A 19,433-nucleotide genomic window follows, 5' to 3' on the forward strand; every position below is an offset into this window, starting at 1 on the left:
TCATGAACAAACCAGGTCTGTCAAAGCGGACAAAGTTTGATTAAAATAAACACATTATCAAAACTGTAAAATTTGACTATTTCCCATTCAAGTTTTTGAAGACCTCCTCTCCCTTCCTCTTAGTTGACTCTCTTGGGGGCTTAGAGGACTTTAATGTGACTCCCCTTAACCAAGAAAGTCATCTAAGAGAAAGGAAGAGGATTTCATTTCAGGGAAGACTTCAGAAAATAGTTTTCAGGATGTATTTATTTTGATCAAACTTTGCCCTCTATGATGGCCCTGGTTGGTCGAAAACTTCGACTTTTGATACGTCTGGAGGGTTTTCAAAAATATCCAGAGGGGCAGCGACAATTCGTCGTTTACTCCATTTTCATCTGCCATGTCGTCCGTGTATGAGTAAATCGTGTAACTTGAAAAATTGGCAAATTTTGAATAACTGTATGTTTCAAACTATCGGTCCAATAAAAATCGTTCTGGCTTCAAATTGTTGCAAATTTAACCAACTTTAAAAATGAATCTTTAATGAAAAAACCAGTTCTTTCGAGAGAAAATGAACAATTCTGAAATAAGGTAAAATTTTTGTTGTTTTTTATTTTTAAGAATGACCCGGGTATTCTGGCAAGTTTGTAAGGTTGTATTTAACATTCCCTTTTCATTACAAAGAACAAAAATACCTGATTTGATACAGTATTCAATGTTTAATTTTAATGAATTACATCTTCTATCCTAGCTCGTAGAAAATGACCCCCGACTTTTTAGGCGAGTTCAAAAATATTAAATAAAAAATCTCACACTATTTGAATAAAAATTTATCAGATTTATGCATGTTAGAAAATAACTAAGGCCACCAGACCAAATTTTAGTGGCTGATTAAAATCAATAAAAGTTTTCGGTGAAAAATTAATGAAAGAAAATGGAATCGTCCACAAAATAACAAAATTTTATTTTGTCATCAAAATAAAATACAAAAGTAATTCTATAAAGTTCTGTTTTAAAGATTTGTTGAATTTCTTTTGTTTTCGAGGTTAACACACTTTCTTTACTTTCTCTTCATTTATGTTTTCGATTTAACATTTCTTGGACTTTTTGAATTAGTCGATTCCTTATGATGAAAAATTTTATATATTTACGGTATATAATAGCTTTAGAAATGAAAAAATTCAAAAATTTTAGCTTTTTTTTTTAAATGTTAGAATTTTTCCATCTTGTATGATGAAGTAGGGGAGTGTTTATTCTCGTACTCTTTCCACCCAAAGTAAATTCGACATTATTTATACTATAGTTCAACTGTGGAAAATTTTGATGAACGTAAACTCGTCCGTTCAGTTGGTAACCTAATAATAATAGTCGTTTATATTCTGGCTCGAAATTTTTCAATATTTGAGTCAAGTAGTCCGCTAACTTCACCGGTAATCATCGACAAGACCGCCGAAACTGTTGGGATGGAGAACTCTTCGAAAACCTTTCCGAAAAAAAGTATTTAGCCAGGAATAATTTTTTTCCTAATAACCAGGCAGATAATAGCCTAGTTATCTGGTTTTTTTAATACAATAAAGTTCATAGACCACAAAGCCCACGCAAAATTTTTCGGGTGAAATAACCCCCTAGGAAATATATTGAAAAAGATGCTTCTATATGTTAAAGTACAGGTAAAATATGAATTTCACACCCCTTGGTATCTCACCCCTGTAACAGCAAATATGTACGGCTTTGCTGGATACTAACTGTGCATAAATATTCGAAGCGAATAAGATAAATGTCGTACAGAAATAAATACGTAGGGCTTCGCAAATTGACGCGAAATCAAAAGTTTCAGAAATAAACACGTCACACCCCTTAGTATCTCACTGTACGACATTTATGTTATTCGCTTCGAATATTTATGCAGAATTAGTATCTTACAAAACCGTACATATTTGCTGATGCAGGGGTGAGATACCAAGGAGTGTGATATTCATATTCTTACATGTACTCACCTGTACCGCTCAAAACTGACGCCAGGGTGCTTAAACTTTCTTTTACATATAGGAGCATCTTTCCAACATGTTTCCTGATGGGTCATTTCACTCGAAAAATTTCAGCATAGGCTTGTGGTCTATTAAGCTCCGAGCCGAGTTACTAGGTTTTGAATTATTCGAAATGTTCTGGACATCCTTTCGTTACTTCTCGATAGATGGTTTCGATTATTTCTAGATTTTCATCTCAAGTTGGATCTTAAATTTTGTTTGTTTGCATTAATAATTAGTAGAGTTAAAAGAGGTTGTATTTTTTGTAAAGCAAATGACTTTTGGGCTGGGAATTTATAACTAGAAGTTTTCCATTAGCAAGGTACAATTTTTTCGTAGCTTTTATACAAATTCAAAAATTCCCTTACGGCACTATACAAATCGTATGCTTGCCTAATATTTAAGCAGAAATTTCTATTTTTGAAATGTATACAAAAAAATAAATCTATCCAAAATTGTGGACGAGTCCATTTACACATACATGTACACAAAACACACTAACATTAATAAAAAAAAAACTACCCCACCACAACCAGTTTTAATAAATAAATAAAGTGTTTCAAGTTATGTGAGAATGTGAGTTAAGTCAACAAAATTTGAATAAATTCAAGTGCCACACAAACATTTCCACATAAAATATGGGTGTAAGTTTCCACATATATGTAAAGTTTAAAAAAAAAAATGTTTACCATAGTTTTTCCTGTCCAATCAAATTCACCATCATCAACGTAACCTTTTTTATCAAATAAATCTTGGAATAAACGTCTTAAATATTCATAATCAGGTGTTTCAAAAAAATCTAAACGTCTTACATAACGTAAATATGTAGCCATTTCTTCAGGTTGTCCTTCGCATAATACCTACGGAAATTAAATTTATAAATTTAGATTTTCGTATAACAGTACTCTGAAATTGAGCTTGATAGCTATAAATAAATTAATGTTTAATTTCGTCGCAATAGCTCATTTGAAAACTTGTTCTTTCTATTTTTGGAATAATAATAATAAAACATGAGGAACCTCAAATGGGTCTCTAGAATCTAGACCAAAGGTTCCTCTGTCCCCTCTTTGAAAACAATCTGTCACCCAAAAGCGAATCATCTTCGGGTAAGAGATGCTATTTTAAGCAATTGAAGGTATAGGGTTATATCGAGGCCAGACGCTACGTAAAAAGCATAAAACTTCTCCAAAAGATGGATCCAAGGTTTTGGACCCAAAAATTCTGAACTTGAAAGTTCTGTAGATGTAAATAAAATGGATGGAGGTTTCGTTGTCCTCCTAAAAATGGGATCATCTGAGATTCCCATGCTGTGAAGATCAAGTTCAATCAACAACAGTGCCCTGCTCCACTTCTCAACTGTGCTCTAGTTCTACTTTTGGAATCTATTGTTCAAAAATTGCCGCTTTGTGGAGGGTTGAAAGGGTGAGAAATGTTATCCCTAAATTTTACGTAAAGTTTAGATGTGTATCAAAATTTTAAAAATTATTTTAAAAGAAATTTGCTGTCCACTCGAAAGTTTATTATTTTTGAAAATGAGCTAAAAACAATTCCCGTACAAGCGGGAAAGTCCTGTCTCTTCTGAAATAATCAACGCATTGAAATTGGTCTCATATCATTCAAAAATTGAAATTGCTTTCTTTACATATTGTCCTTACATATGACATATAAAATAATATGTAAGTCCTTACATATATTCAACACAAGCTCGTACGGGAATTTTTAAAAGCTCATTTTTTAAGAAAACTACACAAACTTTCAAGTGGTTTTATCAGCTTTGTTATAAAATGATTTTAACAATTTTGGTGCACTTTTAAACTTTATTTAAAATTCAGGGAAACATTTCCCGCCCTTTCAATCCCCTGTAGAAAGCGGTAAAAGATTGAATTTTTGAGCAATACGATTCCAAACCTAAAAAGAACAAGTTTTCATATGAGCAATTGCGTTTCCAAATTCGATGATTTTTTATGAACAGATATAGCTGTTTGAAATTTTGAGATTTTAAAATTTTCTTTTAATACTTTTGATGAGTATATAATGTGAATATTAGAATTGATACTCTAACCCTTTTTTCAAATGTCTCTCACATTTTTACCCGGAGAGAGATGATTTTTGTAAAAGGTCACTAAATTAGCTCTTAATGAAATTTTTCTTAGATGATTATTATTTCAGAAAGATAAAAATGTTCATATATCGTGTAAATATAAATATATCGCTTATGATGACTATCGGACATATCGACCATAATAATAAGACCTTTAAAGTCATTAAAACCAATTTTGAGAGTAATTATAAATTAAAATAATTGAATGCTTACCTCAATAGGTGTTGCTCGTTTGGTATCACCAATTTTTTGATATCGTTCTTTTAACGTATCCGCTTTTAAACCTTGCCATGGCAATGAACCACGCAAGAAATACATAAACATGTGTCCTAATGCTTCTAGATCATCACGCCGTGATTGTTCTTTACCTAAATGTGTGTTTATACTCATGTAACGCGCTGTACCTGTTAGTGATTTGTGTTCTCGATATGGTATATGTTTATTTGTCTCTAAATCAATATACTCTTTTGCTAAACCAAAATCTGTAACAAAAAACAATCAAATATTACAGAGTGTTCCAGTCAAATAACATAAATATATGTATAATTATATATAAAAGGCGTATCGCAAATCCGTCACCAAGAGGCCAGACGTCTCCGGGTAAGAAATGCTATTTTGAGCAGATTAAACCATAAGATTCTATCAAGGTCGCAGATGCAAATAACATATATGGAGGTTTTATCGTCCTCCATACAGGGCCTAAAAGTGAGATCTTCAGAGATCCCCATTTTATGAAGGTTGCCACCACTCTTCTCAACAATCCTCTAGTGAGTTTTAACTTGTCGTGCCATTCCTCGATTCGGTAAATACGGAGCATCTTGTTGTAGGAAAGACAGGCTTGTGTGAAAGGAGCGTTTGAGACGAGCACTTTCATACCAATAAATCCGATATTTCATGCCCTTTAACGCCAAAGTGTCCAGGTACCCAGATCAGCCTGCCTGTTTTATTCAGAGTCAGGCGATTCAGTTTTTCGAAGCATTGGAAGCACTATCTTTGATTTGAATCTTGACGGAAGGACCCGAAGTGCGGCTTGACTATCTAAGAAGATGCTGATATGTGAGTAATCGGAAAAAATGGATCAAAAATTTTATAGACCAGGAGAATTGTTGTAATTACGAGTTGGTTGGGTTCTGAAGTTTTTAGCCCTTGCGATCAAAAATGGGACACTATTATACAAATTTGTTTCGGTCTATTTTTTCCTAAATCCAATATGTGCCTCATTTTAATATTTCGCGATTGAAAAACTGTCGCATATTAACCAAAAGGAATTCCCCTCCCGTACTTAAACCCATCCGTATGAAGGTATGATCCGGGAGGTAAATGTATGTATACCAAATCTTAAGGAAAAATCATTTCAGCGGAAGTGAATGAATATAATTATTTCTCAGAGCTATTTTAGGGTAAGCCATCTAACTTGCAAACATAAACATCTATGGATTATAAAATAAAATAATTTTCTTACCAATAATATGAATGATTTTATCTCGTTTTGTAGTATTTCTTCCAATAAGAAAATTTTCAGGTTTTACATCTCGATATATAAGATGACGACTATGTACATATTCTATACGATGCAACTAAAAAAATAAAACAACCGTTTATTATGTTAATTTACTAATCAAAAATAAATTGTCAAGTATCTGAAAATAAAACGAACTTTGTTTTAAAGCAAGGGTCTGATAAGTAGAAAGTTATCTGCCCGCACCGGATAAGCAATCAATCAGCCAGCCAGACCGACGTGGCATCTATGGTACTTTAGTCGACGCAGACAGATTACTTTCTTATTTTTATTACATGCTTGATACTCAGGCATAGAAATCTGATAGGAGATAAGAAAAAGCCAGCAAAGTATTTTCAATTTAAAGAAAATTGCTTGAACTTGTTTTTTTACAAGTAAAGGGACTTCACATGTTTACGAAATTAGCGAAAATTGATTGAGTGTATAGTAGGCCTGAAGGTAAAAACAAATAATCTTTTAGACGCGTCGAGTCAAAAATTTCTACAAGATTACAACCCTTTACAATCAATATTTCGAATCCATAGCCTTTTCGTATCGATTTATATTTTTCCCGAAATTATAGACATTTTTTTTAGTTAAAATAGTTAATTTTCATGAGATGAATTAGAAGTTGAGTAAATCTTTCTAGGCAGTAGATTAAACAGCTGATATATAATTTGGGCAAATCGAGTGTTTAAAAACTTTTTCCAGAGCCAAGATTTTTCTAAAACAAGTGTATTTTCGGCTTATTTATAAACTGATGAGCGAAATGCGTACTCACGCTTACTAAATAGAATAGGCCTTTGTCCTAAAAATTTTTTATTGTCTCAATTGACGTTCGTTATCGAGCCAAAACATCGTGTGAAATCAATTTTTGAATAAAATCAAAAACTACGAAAATATGAAGGATTTAATTGTATAAATAGAAAAAGAGGAAAGTAGCACGTGTTGACGTCATAACTTGACTGCCATAGATAATTTATTACATGTCAATAATATTATTTCGAGGAAAATGTAGATACAATTATTTAGTTACTTATATCTTTCATCTTTATCAATCGATTTAAATTTTTAGTTAGGATCTTGTCATCTCTTCTCGCATATTTTCAAATTTTAACATAAGATTTTGGTCACAGCCACCCGAATATCGGCCAAGTGGGAATCAGATTATGAACTCTGCTCATGATCGATATAGTGCATTTCTAAAAATGAGATGTTTACAAAATATATGACGCCCTGACCAAGATTTTGAACAGTGTATATAGTTCCTCGAGGGCAAAGTCTTGGGTCGAACATTAGTAAATTAATAAACCACCAAAAAGGAAGAGGGCTCGAAACTTTGAATATTCGCACCCGGCGAATATCTTTTTTCCAATACAAGCATTCATGTGCCAAAAAGAAACAAATATATTGTCAAAAATGTGACGTGTCAGTACATCGTCTATGATGTCAAGTATTTCGCGGCGTTCCGAATCAAGCAGGATTCATTTTTTTCTCTTATTTTTATTAATGAATTGGATATAATATCATCAGCCTATCGATTTCAATAGACCGTGAAAATGTGACGTCACAAGTCTATTAGAGTTACGAGCAGGCCCATATTGCTCAAAGGTTTTATTTGATTAATTCTCATAATTCAGCGCCTCTGAAACTCGGTTGTGACGATGAAATTATTATCGTGGGAATTTAATACAAAGTCATTTAAAAAATAAAATACTTTGCTATCTTTAAATTCTCGATTTGATCTGTGGGGGGTTCAATTTTATTTTCAGATACCTATTATAAATGAATCAAGACTTTTTTTTGTTGATAAAATGGACGACGCGATTTCTAAGTAAACCTAAACTCTACAATCTAGAATGTAAATGATGCTCAATTTATTAATTATCTGGTATCTCAATAAAATACTTACAAGTTGAATTGCTATCAATAAAACAGTTTTAAGTGAAAAACGTCTGGCGCATAGATCAAATAAATCCTCAAGACTAGGTCCAAGTAATTCCATAACCAAGGCATTATATTTTCCACATGGTCCAAAATAATGTACTTCTGGTATTCCTTCTGTTTAATTTTTTTTTTTTAGGGTAGCAACCAGAAGGGGGAAAATGTGGAAAATGATGTGAATTTTTTTTTTAAGACACGGGAAAAGGGGATAACAGTCAAAAGGATAGGAAGAGAAACAAAATATATTAGTATTTTGATTATGAAATTAAAAAGAATTCTACTTGTTTTTTGAAGTGTCATTATTGGAGCCAGATTTCGAAGTATTTTGAAAAAAATAAAACAAAACTTGTTCGTAGAATCAAATCGACATTCGAATAGGGAAGATGCATGCAATGGCAGTTTGAAATTATTGTATTACAGAAGGAAGGTCTAAAATACAAAATCAGAAGTCTTCGAAATTCTATTTCTCAAAATAAATCTGCATGAATTTCTTTCTGATGAAATATCCCGTTATATTCCATTAAATTTGAGTCAGGAAATTCAATTTCGGAAAAATTGAAATGACTTGTTGATTGGAAGCAATTCCAGAGAACACAAATGTATCAATTTTGTTCGGTTTCGCTTTGCTGGTGCTCATACCAGCCTTTTCTTTGACGGTCGAGCCCTTGAGGCTTTAATATTTCATTCAATTATAGTCTATGGTTTATTCGCAAAACTTATTAATTATTAATTCGAGGCCAACCGAACCTGGGATTATTGTATCAACATGCTTCGAAATATTTTAAATTCAGGAATGGCAGCGATGATCTTATCTTGGTAACTCACAGGGAATCAGGTATAAAATTTTTTGACTCAAAACTGTCACCTGTCAGGAGCATTTCTATTAATGTTAATTATTCTGTTGCAACCAACGAATGGCTACGATAAGCCAATCTTGATTACTGGGATTCTTGGGCAATTTTGCAGCAAGCCAAACTTTGTATATGATTATACAAAGGTCAATTGACTGTAAAGCAAGGTCATTTGACTGCACTCGCCTGAAACTAGAATATGAAAGCGCTTAGAAGAAGGCAGTTTCAGTTTTAAAATGAAATCAAACCTCGTACGGAAATTTTTTTTAGCCCATTTTCAAGAAAAATTAACAAACTTTTGAGAGGTTTTAGCAAATTTGTTGTAAAATAATTTTTAAAATTTTGGTACGTCTCTAAAATTTATGTAACAGGAATAACATTTCTCACTCTTTCAACTCTCCCTACAAAGCGAAATGCACTTACGCTTATGTACAAAGCGGCAATTTTTGAACAATACATTCCAAAACTAGAACTAGAGCACAGTTGAGAAGAGTGGTGGAACTTTTAACAAGTCACTGTCGGTTGAACTACCGACCCTTCTCTGATGATCCCATTTTTAGGGCTTGAACGGGGAAAAAAATGAAACCTCCATACCTGTTTGCACCTGCAGAAATCTACAGGGCGTCAGATTTAGAATGTTTAGGTCCAAAGCCTTGAATTCATTAATTCTAAGATAAATTTCGGCGGAGAAGTTGTGTCCTTTTTGCGTGACGTCTGACCTCCACAGATCCTATATCTTCATCTGCTTAAAATAGCATCTTTTACCCGGAGACGTCCCGCCTTCGGGCAACAGGTTGTTCTCAAGAAGGACACAGAGGGTACTCTTATATAATTATTCTTTTACAGAAAGGCAATCGAAATAGTGCTTTTTAAATTTCCTGACTATTCTTGATTAAGAGAATAATTCTATGAGCCTTTTTTACTCATGGTTATCCTGACACAATTTTCAAGTCGGATTTCCTTGTTTCTCAGCAAAAAAATTCGAGTTTAATGATCATGCAAATTTATTTTGAGAGTGTTTAAACTGATTCGATTCAAAGAATTTATTATTTTAGACATCAAAAGCATTTTTTTTTTTTTAAAAAGCTCATGCATCTTCCCTATTTTAAATTTTAATAAACTGAGCATTGCAAATAAAAAAATATTTGTAATCAAAATCACAAAGCTTGGATTCAATCACGCATCTTAAATTGTAGTAAAAAAAATTGAAAGAAATAAATAAATATGATGAGATAAAAAATATTCGAACTCACTAATTGATTTGCAATCATTAAAACAGTTTTTAATTTAAAATGTCGATTACATGTTACAAATAAATCTTCAAGACTGGCTCCTAATAATTCCAAAACCATTGCATTCCAACGCCCAGCACATGTACCCAAATAATATACGCGGGGTATACCTTCAATAACTCCATCTATACATATCAATATTTTTCGTTCAATAAAAAGGTCTAGTAGTCTGGGAGCCCGCTGTCGTTTTTGGTCCCTAATCGAGCAAAAGAAAATAGACCACTTGGCAACTGGTATTTTGCAACACACCGTCGAAAGTTTGTCGATATTTTCAACACTAGGTCCCTCAATAAAGCAATTAGTTAATATTGTAAGCAATCTCAAACTGAATCATATTACTCCAGATATTTTTCGATATCTAGAGTAATTTTCTAAATATCGAAAATTGAAAATTTTGTTTAATTATTTAGCTTTCGATATTTCGGAAATCAAGGCAAATATCGAAAAATTTTATTCTTATTTTTCGCCCATATTCATTCAAGTTATAACAAAATTCATCATCAAAGTTGAAAATAAGGTACAAATTTCAACCACAAGTTTAAACTTGCCTTGGCGCTTGTACTACCTTAACTTTGGTATAATTTCTTTATGAGACAAACATTAATCTATTGCCCAACAACCACTTCAAATCAGATTCTCTCAATGGCGGCGGTGTGTTGCAGACTACAAGACAAATGTTTCCATGAGGTCCATTCTCTATTGCTTATTAGTGATCAAAAACGACAGCGGGCTCCCTGACTAAACGGTTTCAAGTACTATTTGACAGTTATTACAGAACGACTTAATATGGCAACGCATAAAATTTATGGGAATTGGCTCCCAGCTAAAGTGTCTGAATTTTTTTGTTATAGTTGTAAACATTCTGTATATATTTACCCGACTGCACTAGAAGGAGGGTTGTATGTAACCTAATTGACACGGCGTGATGGATTTTAGCTTGAGATATGTGATTAGATTCGTCTTAATTGTAAGATCGACACTGTTTATATCAAAATTATAAAAATGATGTATGTATGCATACCTCTGTGTCATAAAAAAGTTGTATACCAAATTTCGATCTGAGGCCTAATTTCCGAGATAATTAACCAAATCAATTAATAAATTTAACCAATGAAGGAACGCATGGAAATGGAATAATGTCTTTATTGTGACTGGGTGGGGGTTTAATAAAAATTCAAAAAAGATAGATAGATAATATGTTAATATGATAATTAAATGCAACGATAAAGACATCTTATATTTCTAAGTGCTCTGTCATTAGATAGTTTTTAATAGTTTTTGCTAATTATCTCGGAAATTAGGCCTCAGATCGAAATTTGGTAAATCACTTTTTCGACCGTCTTTATAAATAGATTATTTAAGAAGTTGAGTTCTGCTTGTTCCTTTGTGGCGCTCTAGAGATCAAACGTATAGGCCGATTTTAATGATTCTTACGTCAATCGATCTTGCGAGTGTCACTGAAGACATGCCAGTAATTAAATTATCGTCTTTATAAATAGATTATTTAGGAAGTCAAGAGTTCTGTTTGTTCCTTTGTGGCGCTCTAGAGATCAAACGTATAGGCCGATTTTAATGATTCTTACGCAATCGATCTTACGAGTGTCACTGAAGACATGCCAGTAATTAAATTATGTTAAGCGGGGTATCAATAAATAGGTATTTGAAAATTCCAACAGAAAAGTGTAAAATGAAAAAATAAATTTAAAGAATCAAAAAAACCCGTCTGCTACTGAAATAAAAAACAAGTTCGGTAGTTTACATAGCGAAATGGTATGCAGTTTGTAAAATGTGTAATAACTCCAAACCTGTATATTTATTTTCAACATATCAAAAATTCAGACAATTTAGTTGCGAGCCATTTCCTATAATGGTTTGTGCGTCGTAGATAATAGAGGAAAAACTTTTAGGAACGACTATTTCAATCGTTTTGAAATGACTGTCAAATGCAACCGCCTGAACCTTGACCTCTATAATGAATGAATGCTTTTAATTAGAGGCTATTTTTTGATCTTTGATAAAGTGTAGGCTTCATCAGAGATTCCAAAATAAAAACAAAAACTAAAAAACAAAAGAAATCATAAATAGGTAAAATAAAAGTGTTATACTAACCATGTGTTCCCAATAATTTATAAAATCTATATTCTAGATGTAATTGTGGAGCCTTTGATTTCATAGGCTCCATTTTAATTGCTACATGTTCATTATTATACAAATTTTTTCCTAAAAAAGAAAATTGACAAACAAATTTGATTAGTAATCTTTCAAAAAAATTTTTAATTTTTTATACATACGATGTCTTTTTTTCCCACGGGTTTATTTTTTAGGTACTTCTTAGAAAAAATCATGAACTTTTTTTTGTTTTAGAATTTGATAAAACTCAGTTGATACGACAAATTTAGCCCAATAGATTCAAAAAACGAGTTAAATTTACGATTGTGCGAGTAATTTTTGAAAAAAACCACTTCTTGAATCAATTTTTGACGTTATCTCGAAAATTAATCGTCTGATTGTTAAATGAACCCATCTTTTGAATTTTTTGGGTCAAAATTACTTTGCATACCTACTGATTTTAATCGAAATCGGAAATCGAAAATTTGTCTCGATTTTTTGCAAATTTCTTAAGGGGGCCCTTTAGAAAAAATCGAAAAAATCATTACCATTTTTTTGTTTCGGAATTTGATAAAACTCACGTTTATAAAACAACATTACTCCAAAAAATTCAAAAATCGAGTTATTTGACGATTGGGCGGGTAATTTTTGAAAAAAACGCATTCTCCAATCAATTTTTGACGTAATTTCGCCTTAAAATTAGTCTAACTAGGCTAATTACTTAGCAAATATCTAAAGTCCACTGACTGTTTTTTCATAATTCCAATATTTATTTACAATAACAATAATTATATTTTCAGGTTTTTTTTAGAAATGAAAGAAATTCTTCCAGAAAAAAAGAGCATCGAATGTTACAAGGATTATTCAAAATGAAAAAAAAATAAACATACCTAAACGTAATTCACCAAAATTTCCACAACCAATTTTTTTACCAACACGAAAATTAGGGCCGACCATTAGGACGCCCGAACTTGAGCTAACAGAATGACGTGATGAGTGCATGTTTGTGCCAGAGATGAGCCCGTGACGGGCAGTGGCACCTGTAGCTATTGCTCCGGATACACCGTGTGTCAAACGTGATATTTTTTTTGCGTCCGCTAGCTCGCGGGTTGGCCCAGCTTTTTGCATGCCACTTTATGTCACCCTGCATTCAGAACATTGCGCTACAATTTGCTTTACAACTATTTTCCTTATATTTACAACTTGATGTGACGTTTTCAAATCTTTTAGTCCCTAAAAACAAATTAAACAATTATTCCTTAAGCATTTTCATTTAAATTTCTTTTTAAAGTTTCGTACATTTTATTTTGTACATTAAAACTTTTTAATCAATTTATTTTGAACTTTTTTTTTATTTTCGAGCTTCAAAAGTATTTGAGCATGCAAATTTTTTAATATTTTTTTTTTTTTGAAATTTTTTTGAATAAAAAATACGACTGAAAAATCAGTGAATTTTATTTTTATTTATTTACGAAAAAAATTATAATAAAAAAAATTGAATGTATCTTGGAAAATGTATTGATAATTGAAAAATATTTTCACAAAAAATTTTATATAAAAATAAAAAGTACAGAAACACACACAATGGTTACTGTCAAATTATTAAATTTATACAAAGTGATCTATTTATGTTCATACAAAATAATTTTGTAAAATTTTGTGGCCTTTATCCTTACCTACTTATTTTATAAAAGCGAAAGTAACTCTGTCTGTTACGCAATCACGCCTAAACAACTGAACCGATTTAAATGAAATTTGGTACAAAGATAGCCTAAAGCCTGAGAAAGGACATAGGCAACTTTTTTAAATGCGAAGATTTTCTGTAAGGGGTATGCTTCAAAAACTCAAAAAGTTCTGCATCGATTAAGCTCAAATTTTGACAGCTTCAAAGATTGTTTTATCTATTATTAACCTTCCTGGGGTGGAAGGTTGGGATGAACAAACGAATATTTTCAAATATATCCAAGTGGGGTATATGGAATAAAACCCAAATACCCGAGTGGGACAAAACTGTAACCTCTTTGAAAAGGGGATATGTGGGGAGCAGGTGAAAGTGAGGATGAACGATCGAATATTTCCAAATATACCCAAGCCTGATATCAAATAAAAGAGCATGATGTGTACATCACAAAACTGTAAGTTACATGTCAAAGTCAGTTCAGCCGTTTAAAAGTTGCGAACTCTTTTATCGGGGGTTTATCAAATTTCATAAAATTTACTGTATATTTATGAACCTGAAGTTGGCGTATATTTTTCATCTATTTTTATGCAACCATAATGGCAAATTAGGGCAGAACTTTGGTGTTCATTGTCTCCAAAACTATAAAAGATAGGCACTTAAAATTTGCACGTAGTTTCAACTAAGTAGTAATCTTCTAAAAAATTCTAGAAACTTCTTTCGAAAACCAAATAAACGGGAGCCGAAAGGCCGGTAATAATTTTGAGTGTAGACCAAAATAATGAAAAATTAAAAAATGCAAATTATGTCATGAAAATCAGTATATGGGTTTAAAAAAATATTCTAAGCAACTTTTTCAAATAATTTTTTTCGATACCTCTAACCCTCTCTGACGCTAGGCGAAATTTTAAGAATCGGTCGTATTTGTCAATTTGTAGTAGGCTGAGTTTTAAGTTCAGATTTCGGTTAAGTATCTTAAAAAACGTAACCCATCACCCTATATATGATTGTGCAAAATTTCAAATCGATATTCCTATAAATAACAAAAATATGAGGCTGTCTTCATCTTAAATGCAACACACTATAGAATAACGAATATTCTTAGTGTATATATACTTAATGCATGTGTTTCACCACTATAAGTGACATAGCTATAACATTATATATGAATTACATATACTGTTATAGTAATATCACTTAGAATGATTCAACTTTTGCGTTTATTTTGATTTAGACTGTATTTGTTTATAATAGAAAAAAATTACTACACTATACAAATGACCTAATATATTCAGAAATTATGCTCCAACCTTACTCAATTTATGCAGGACATAGACAATGGACGGGGGGTGGGGGTATTTAAAGTAAATTCGGCTCTGTTTGAACCTGAGTTATTATAAACTTGTGTATTGAGGTAAAATTATTCACGTCAAAGGTACAATTATTGAATATATACCAGTTTATTTAAAAATATGGCTTCTTTAGATGTCTACTGTGATATGTCCAGTATTGTGTGGCTCTCTTTATTATTTCAATAAATATAAAAAATTTAAATATCACAATTTTTTTTTATCAACAAATTCTTTAATATTTAGCAGCTTTTTTCGAGTTTTTTGAGCTATTTTGAGCGTTTACTATTGTCTACAAATTGAGTTTTGTTAGTTTTTACAGATGCTCTCCTAATACTCTAGATTAGTGATGGAACGAATGCGAGTGCGTATGTTAAATTCTAATATTCGCGAATGCTAATTTTCAAATGAAGCGCCCACAAATTCTAATGTATTAACTTAATTAATCCTTATTTCTCCAGCATGTTTTTTGTGTCCTATCCTTATCTTCCTTATTCCTTTATCAAATTTCATGATTCACCCCTCACTTTCTAGCTTATCATGTTGGCTTCTGACGAAAAATGGAAAATATATTCACGGACTAAAATTGTACCGCTTAGGAAAAAATAGGCTAGACAAAAATAATAAATAATTTTAACGCAAACATGATTCAAAGGTAACAGTTTTTATAGACTGTAAATAAAAAGACTGTATAGACTGCAACTGTAATAATATTTCCAATGAAACTATTTTTAATACATGTTCTCCTAATATTAATTTAATAACTCTTGATTTTTTTCACCACTTTTCTACGAAATTTGTTGTTGTATTTTAGTCACGAACGGCGTAGCATGGGTTATGGTAGCCACGGAAGCGGAATTCCGCAGGAGTCGAGCTAGTCGGATATAATCCGTCGTCCATTATAAACAAACCATATAAGTCCATTAAAAGCAAAATTCAGTTTTTTTTTATTTGAGGTTACTTTACTATAAATGCATGTGTCCAACATTCAAATTGAACAGTGATTAAAAACATTGATTTATCTAATGGATTATTTTGCAATTTATGATTCAAAATATGATGATGTTTTTTGTCAAAAAAAAAAAAAAAAACTTTTAACAATAAGAAAACCGACTTCAAAAGAAAAACTTTTCCAAAATAAATTAAAATGCACTAAAAAGTAAAAAAATAACGATGATATAATGTAGTTAAAATTATTGTTATTTTTGGAGTCGGTGTCAGCCAAGCTAATGTAGAAAACTGTTCTGTCAGAGTTGTTTCCTTGGCTGACACCGACTCCAAAAATAACAATTATTTTAACTACTTTATATTATCGTTATTTTTTTACTTTTTAGTGCATTTTAATTTGTTTTGGAAAAGTTTTTCTTTTGAAGTCGGTTTTCTTTTTGTTAAAAGTTTTTTTTATTTTGTGATTCTTAGTGAATCTGAACTAATTTGTACACAACACAAACTAATTTGTCACTAAAAAAAAAAATCATCGAAGTGTTATTGAGTTATTCGTCCTCTTATCGTGCACACTTAATGCAAATTTAAGACTTTAATGATTTTCTCATGGATGCCGTTGTCAGAACTGGACCAAAAATGAAATGGGACCAAACGGGTGGCTCCAACTTCCAAACAGATAAAGAATCATCAAAATCGGTTCACACAGTCAAAAGTTCTGAGGTAACAAACATAAAAAAAAATACAGTCGAATTGATAACCTCCTCCGTTTTTGTTTGAAGTCGGTTAAAAACATTCGCATTGTTTTTTGCGAATGCGAATGTTAAAAAATACGCGAATATTCGCGAATGCAAATATTCGCGAATGCGAATGCCAATATTCGTCCCATCACTACTCTAGACATATAATTACTATTTTTAATACATGTTCTTCTAATATTAATTTAAGAACTTTTCATTTTTTTCATCACTTCCTACGAAATTTCTTGTTTGTTGTTTTTAGCCACGGGTACAGGACAGGATAGAAACGAGTTACGGTAACTACGCGAACGTAATTCCGCACGAGTCGAGCTCGTTTATGTTATTTGGAAAAGTTTGAAAAAGTGGTATACTTCTATCGATCTAAAATTGTGAAATTCGACTTCTTTTTCCTAGCGAATTTAAGCTTTTAGCCTGTTAGAAAATTGATAAGTCGCCATTTATTATTCAAGCCTACTGCATTCTCCATCGAATCCAAGAAGAAAATTTTTCATCTTTTATTGTCAGAATTTTTAAAGTTTTCTAGATTTTCAAATACAGTCAAACCTGGATAAGTAAGAGTTCAAGGGAGCAAAATCTGATTTTCGCTTATAGAGGTTTCTCACTAACCCGAGTTTCTCGCTAATGCAGGTCGTCCATGGGTAGCGTTTCTCTCTTATAGAGGTACGCAGCAATAACAAGTCACAGCAAGTACAAATGTAGTAAATATGTCTCCTAAATAATATAAATAAATAAAGCTCGACTGTCGCTTATAGAGGTATAGATAAGTAGCAGTCTCACTTACGGAGGTCCATGAGGGAAAAACGACTCTCTCCTACAGAGGCTTCTGTTTCTCGCTAATAGAGGTTTTGAAAGCTTAAAATGACGGGTCCTGGCTATTACTCTCACTTACACAGGTTTGACTGTATTGTAAAAATCAGTGACTATGAGGTACAGTAAATAAATAAAATACTTAGGAAATAGAAAAAATAGATCAATAAACAAAATATACGTAGAGTGTTTTCAACCACCTTTCAATTTCATTCATATAAATAATAAATTAATGTTTGCTATCTTAATAACCAGTTGTTTGTGGAATAACTACCCCACTAGCTACACTTCTAGTATCTATAACTACCTACTACAAGTACATGAGCGTAATCAAAGTGGGGGTGTGAGGGGGTATTATCTAGTACCTACTTAAAATTATAAATTTATAAAACAAATCTTTTTAATTTTCGTTATCGTGAAAATAGTTTTATTTTCTAAGTACATCATATATAATCAAAACCTGTTATAGCGACACATTAAAAGGATACACAGAATAACTCGAACTTACGCGATAGTTGGTATCGAGTTGTAACCGCGTAAGTCGAATTCGCTTATGTCGAGGTATACATCGTTGTATGAGAGATTGTATAAAATAGAAAGATTTAGAAATCACGTAAATCGAGGTATTACTGAACAATTTTATGGTCGTTACAAACCCACCTTGATTACTAGAATTTTGCTCTGTTAGACCATTTGACTGTAGAGATTTTAAGCTTGAAACTGATTAGAATACAGTTTAGAAGGATAGTGGATCTTTTGACAGGACAAAGTCGATTGAACTACCATTTTCATAACTTGGGGATTATGGATTATCGCACTTGCAGGGCTTATATGGAGAACGATGCTTGCTGGGCTGAATAGCCTGCAGAGAGTGTCAGGTTTAGAATATCTGGGTTCGAAACTTTGAACTCATTAATCCTGGGATCAATCCCAGCAGAGCTTTGAGCTATGGACTTTATACGAAGCCTCTGCACTTGACAAAATCCTTTAACTTCATCTACTAACATTTTTTACCCGAAGGAAAATACGATTTATTTTCGAGGAAAGTACAGAGGACCCTTTGGTCTAGATGTTGGGGATCCTTTAGCGGTATCTTTCTTATTATTAATACTAAAACTCTTCTAAATAATTATCATTCAGAAATTTGGAGCAATTATGAAAATAGGTAACTATTTCATACTAAATAGAAATTCGAAAATTTATTTCTAACAACAATAAAAATTAACAACTGTCATTTACAACAGTTAGCTCTATGGTTAAGACCTCACTGTCTCAAAATAAAATAAATACGACACAATATTAAGCGAATAATGGATGGTCGATATAACCGATAACATGCCTTCAAACTTGAACTTCAAAAATGACGGAGTTTCGTACAAACTGTCATCCCCTATTTTACCCTCTTAAACCAGGAGGGTACATATATATATAGCACATATATCAATTTTAACATTTCTAACTTCAAAAGTGGCAAAGTTTCATATAAACTTTCACCCTCTGTTTTGGCCCTTTGAAGAATGAATTTTTTTAAAATAATCATACATTTAACTTCAGTTTTGAACCATGAACTCATACATAATTTTTTTACGTACATACTCACTACTTTGTGATACCTCATTTGAAAGAGCATAAAAAATTCTTTGTGATACCTCACTTGAAAGAGCATAAAAAATTCTCCCATTGACCATGATTAAAAAAAATAAAATCGATCGATTGGTTCTTAAAATAGACTACCCAGAAGATTGAATTCACACTCTCCATCTTCTGTGTAGTCTATCTTAAGAAACAATCGATTGATTTTATTTTTTTATCATGGTTAAGGATGTATGAGCATGGTAGTGGGGGCACAAATTTAAAAATAGATATTTTCAATTTTGATGATAAATTTATATTATTACTTGACGATATAAGACGAAAAGTAAGAATAAAATTTTTCACACTGACACTTAGTTTTTTTCTTTTCTAATTCATTGCTAATATGTTTACTTTCTATTAAAAAGTTTTTTTTAAATTTGTTTTCATTCGTTCCAAGTGAAAATTATCAAAAACTTCCAAAATATGTCGTTTTTTGAGATTCCTCCATAAGAGCCAACGT

The 19,433-nt window shown here is 31.9% G+C and overlaps 1 protein-coding gene across 3 annotated transcripts in view; it reads right to left on the bottom strand.

Moving 5' to 3' along the window:
- The window catches only part of LOC123291763 (casein kinase I), a 36,047-nt gene that overhangs the window by 11,596 nt on the left and 5,018 nt on the right, over nucleotides 1-19,433 (bottom strand). For 2 of the 3 annotated variants that reach the window (XM_044872172.1, XR_006534974.1), the window contains exons 2-7: nucleotides 12,692-13,034; nucleotides 11,802-11,912; nucleotides 9,654-9,817; nucleotides 5,570-5,684; nucleotides 4,321-4,589; nucleotides 2,696-2,866 (exon numbers count right to left, since the gene is read on the bottom strand). In XM_044872172.1, the coding sequence (XP_044728107.1) occupies nucleotides 2,696-2,866; nucleotides 4,321-4,589; nucleotides 5,570-5,684; nucleotides 9,654-9,817; nucleotides 11,802-11,912; nucleotides 12,692-12,929 (1,068 nt within the window). In that variant the 5' untranslated portion in view covers nucleotides 12,930-13,034. Of the gene's footprint in view, nucleotides 1-2,695; nucleotides 2,867-4,320; nucleotides 4,590-5,569; nucleotides 5,685-7,517; nucleotides 7,667-9,653; nucleotides 9,818-11,801; nucleotides 11,913-12,691; nucleotides 13,035-19,433 lie in introns of all 3 variants that reach the window. The other variant, XM_044872173.1, reaches the window with a different exon arrangement.

This window comes from Chrysoperla carnea, chromosome 2 (genome assembly GCF_905475395.1).
Source record: "Chrysoperla carnea chromosome 2, inChrCarn1.1, whole genome shotgun sequence".
Taxonomy (NCBI): domain Eukaryota; kingdom Metazoa; phylum Arthropoda; class Insecta; order Neuroptera; family Chrysopidae; genus Chrysoperla; species Chrysoperla carnea.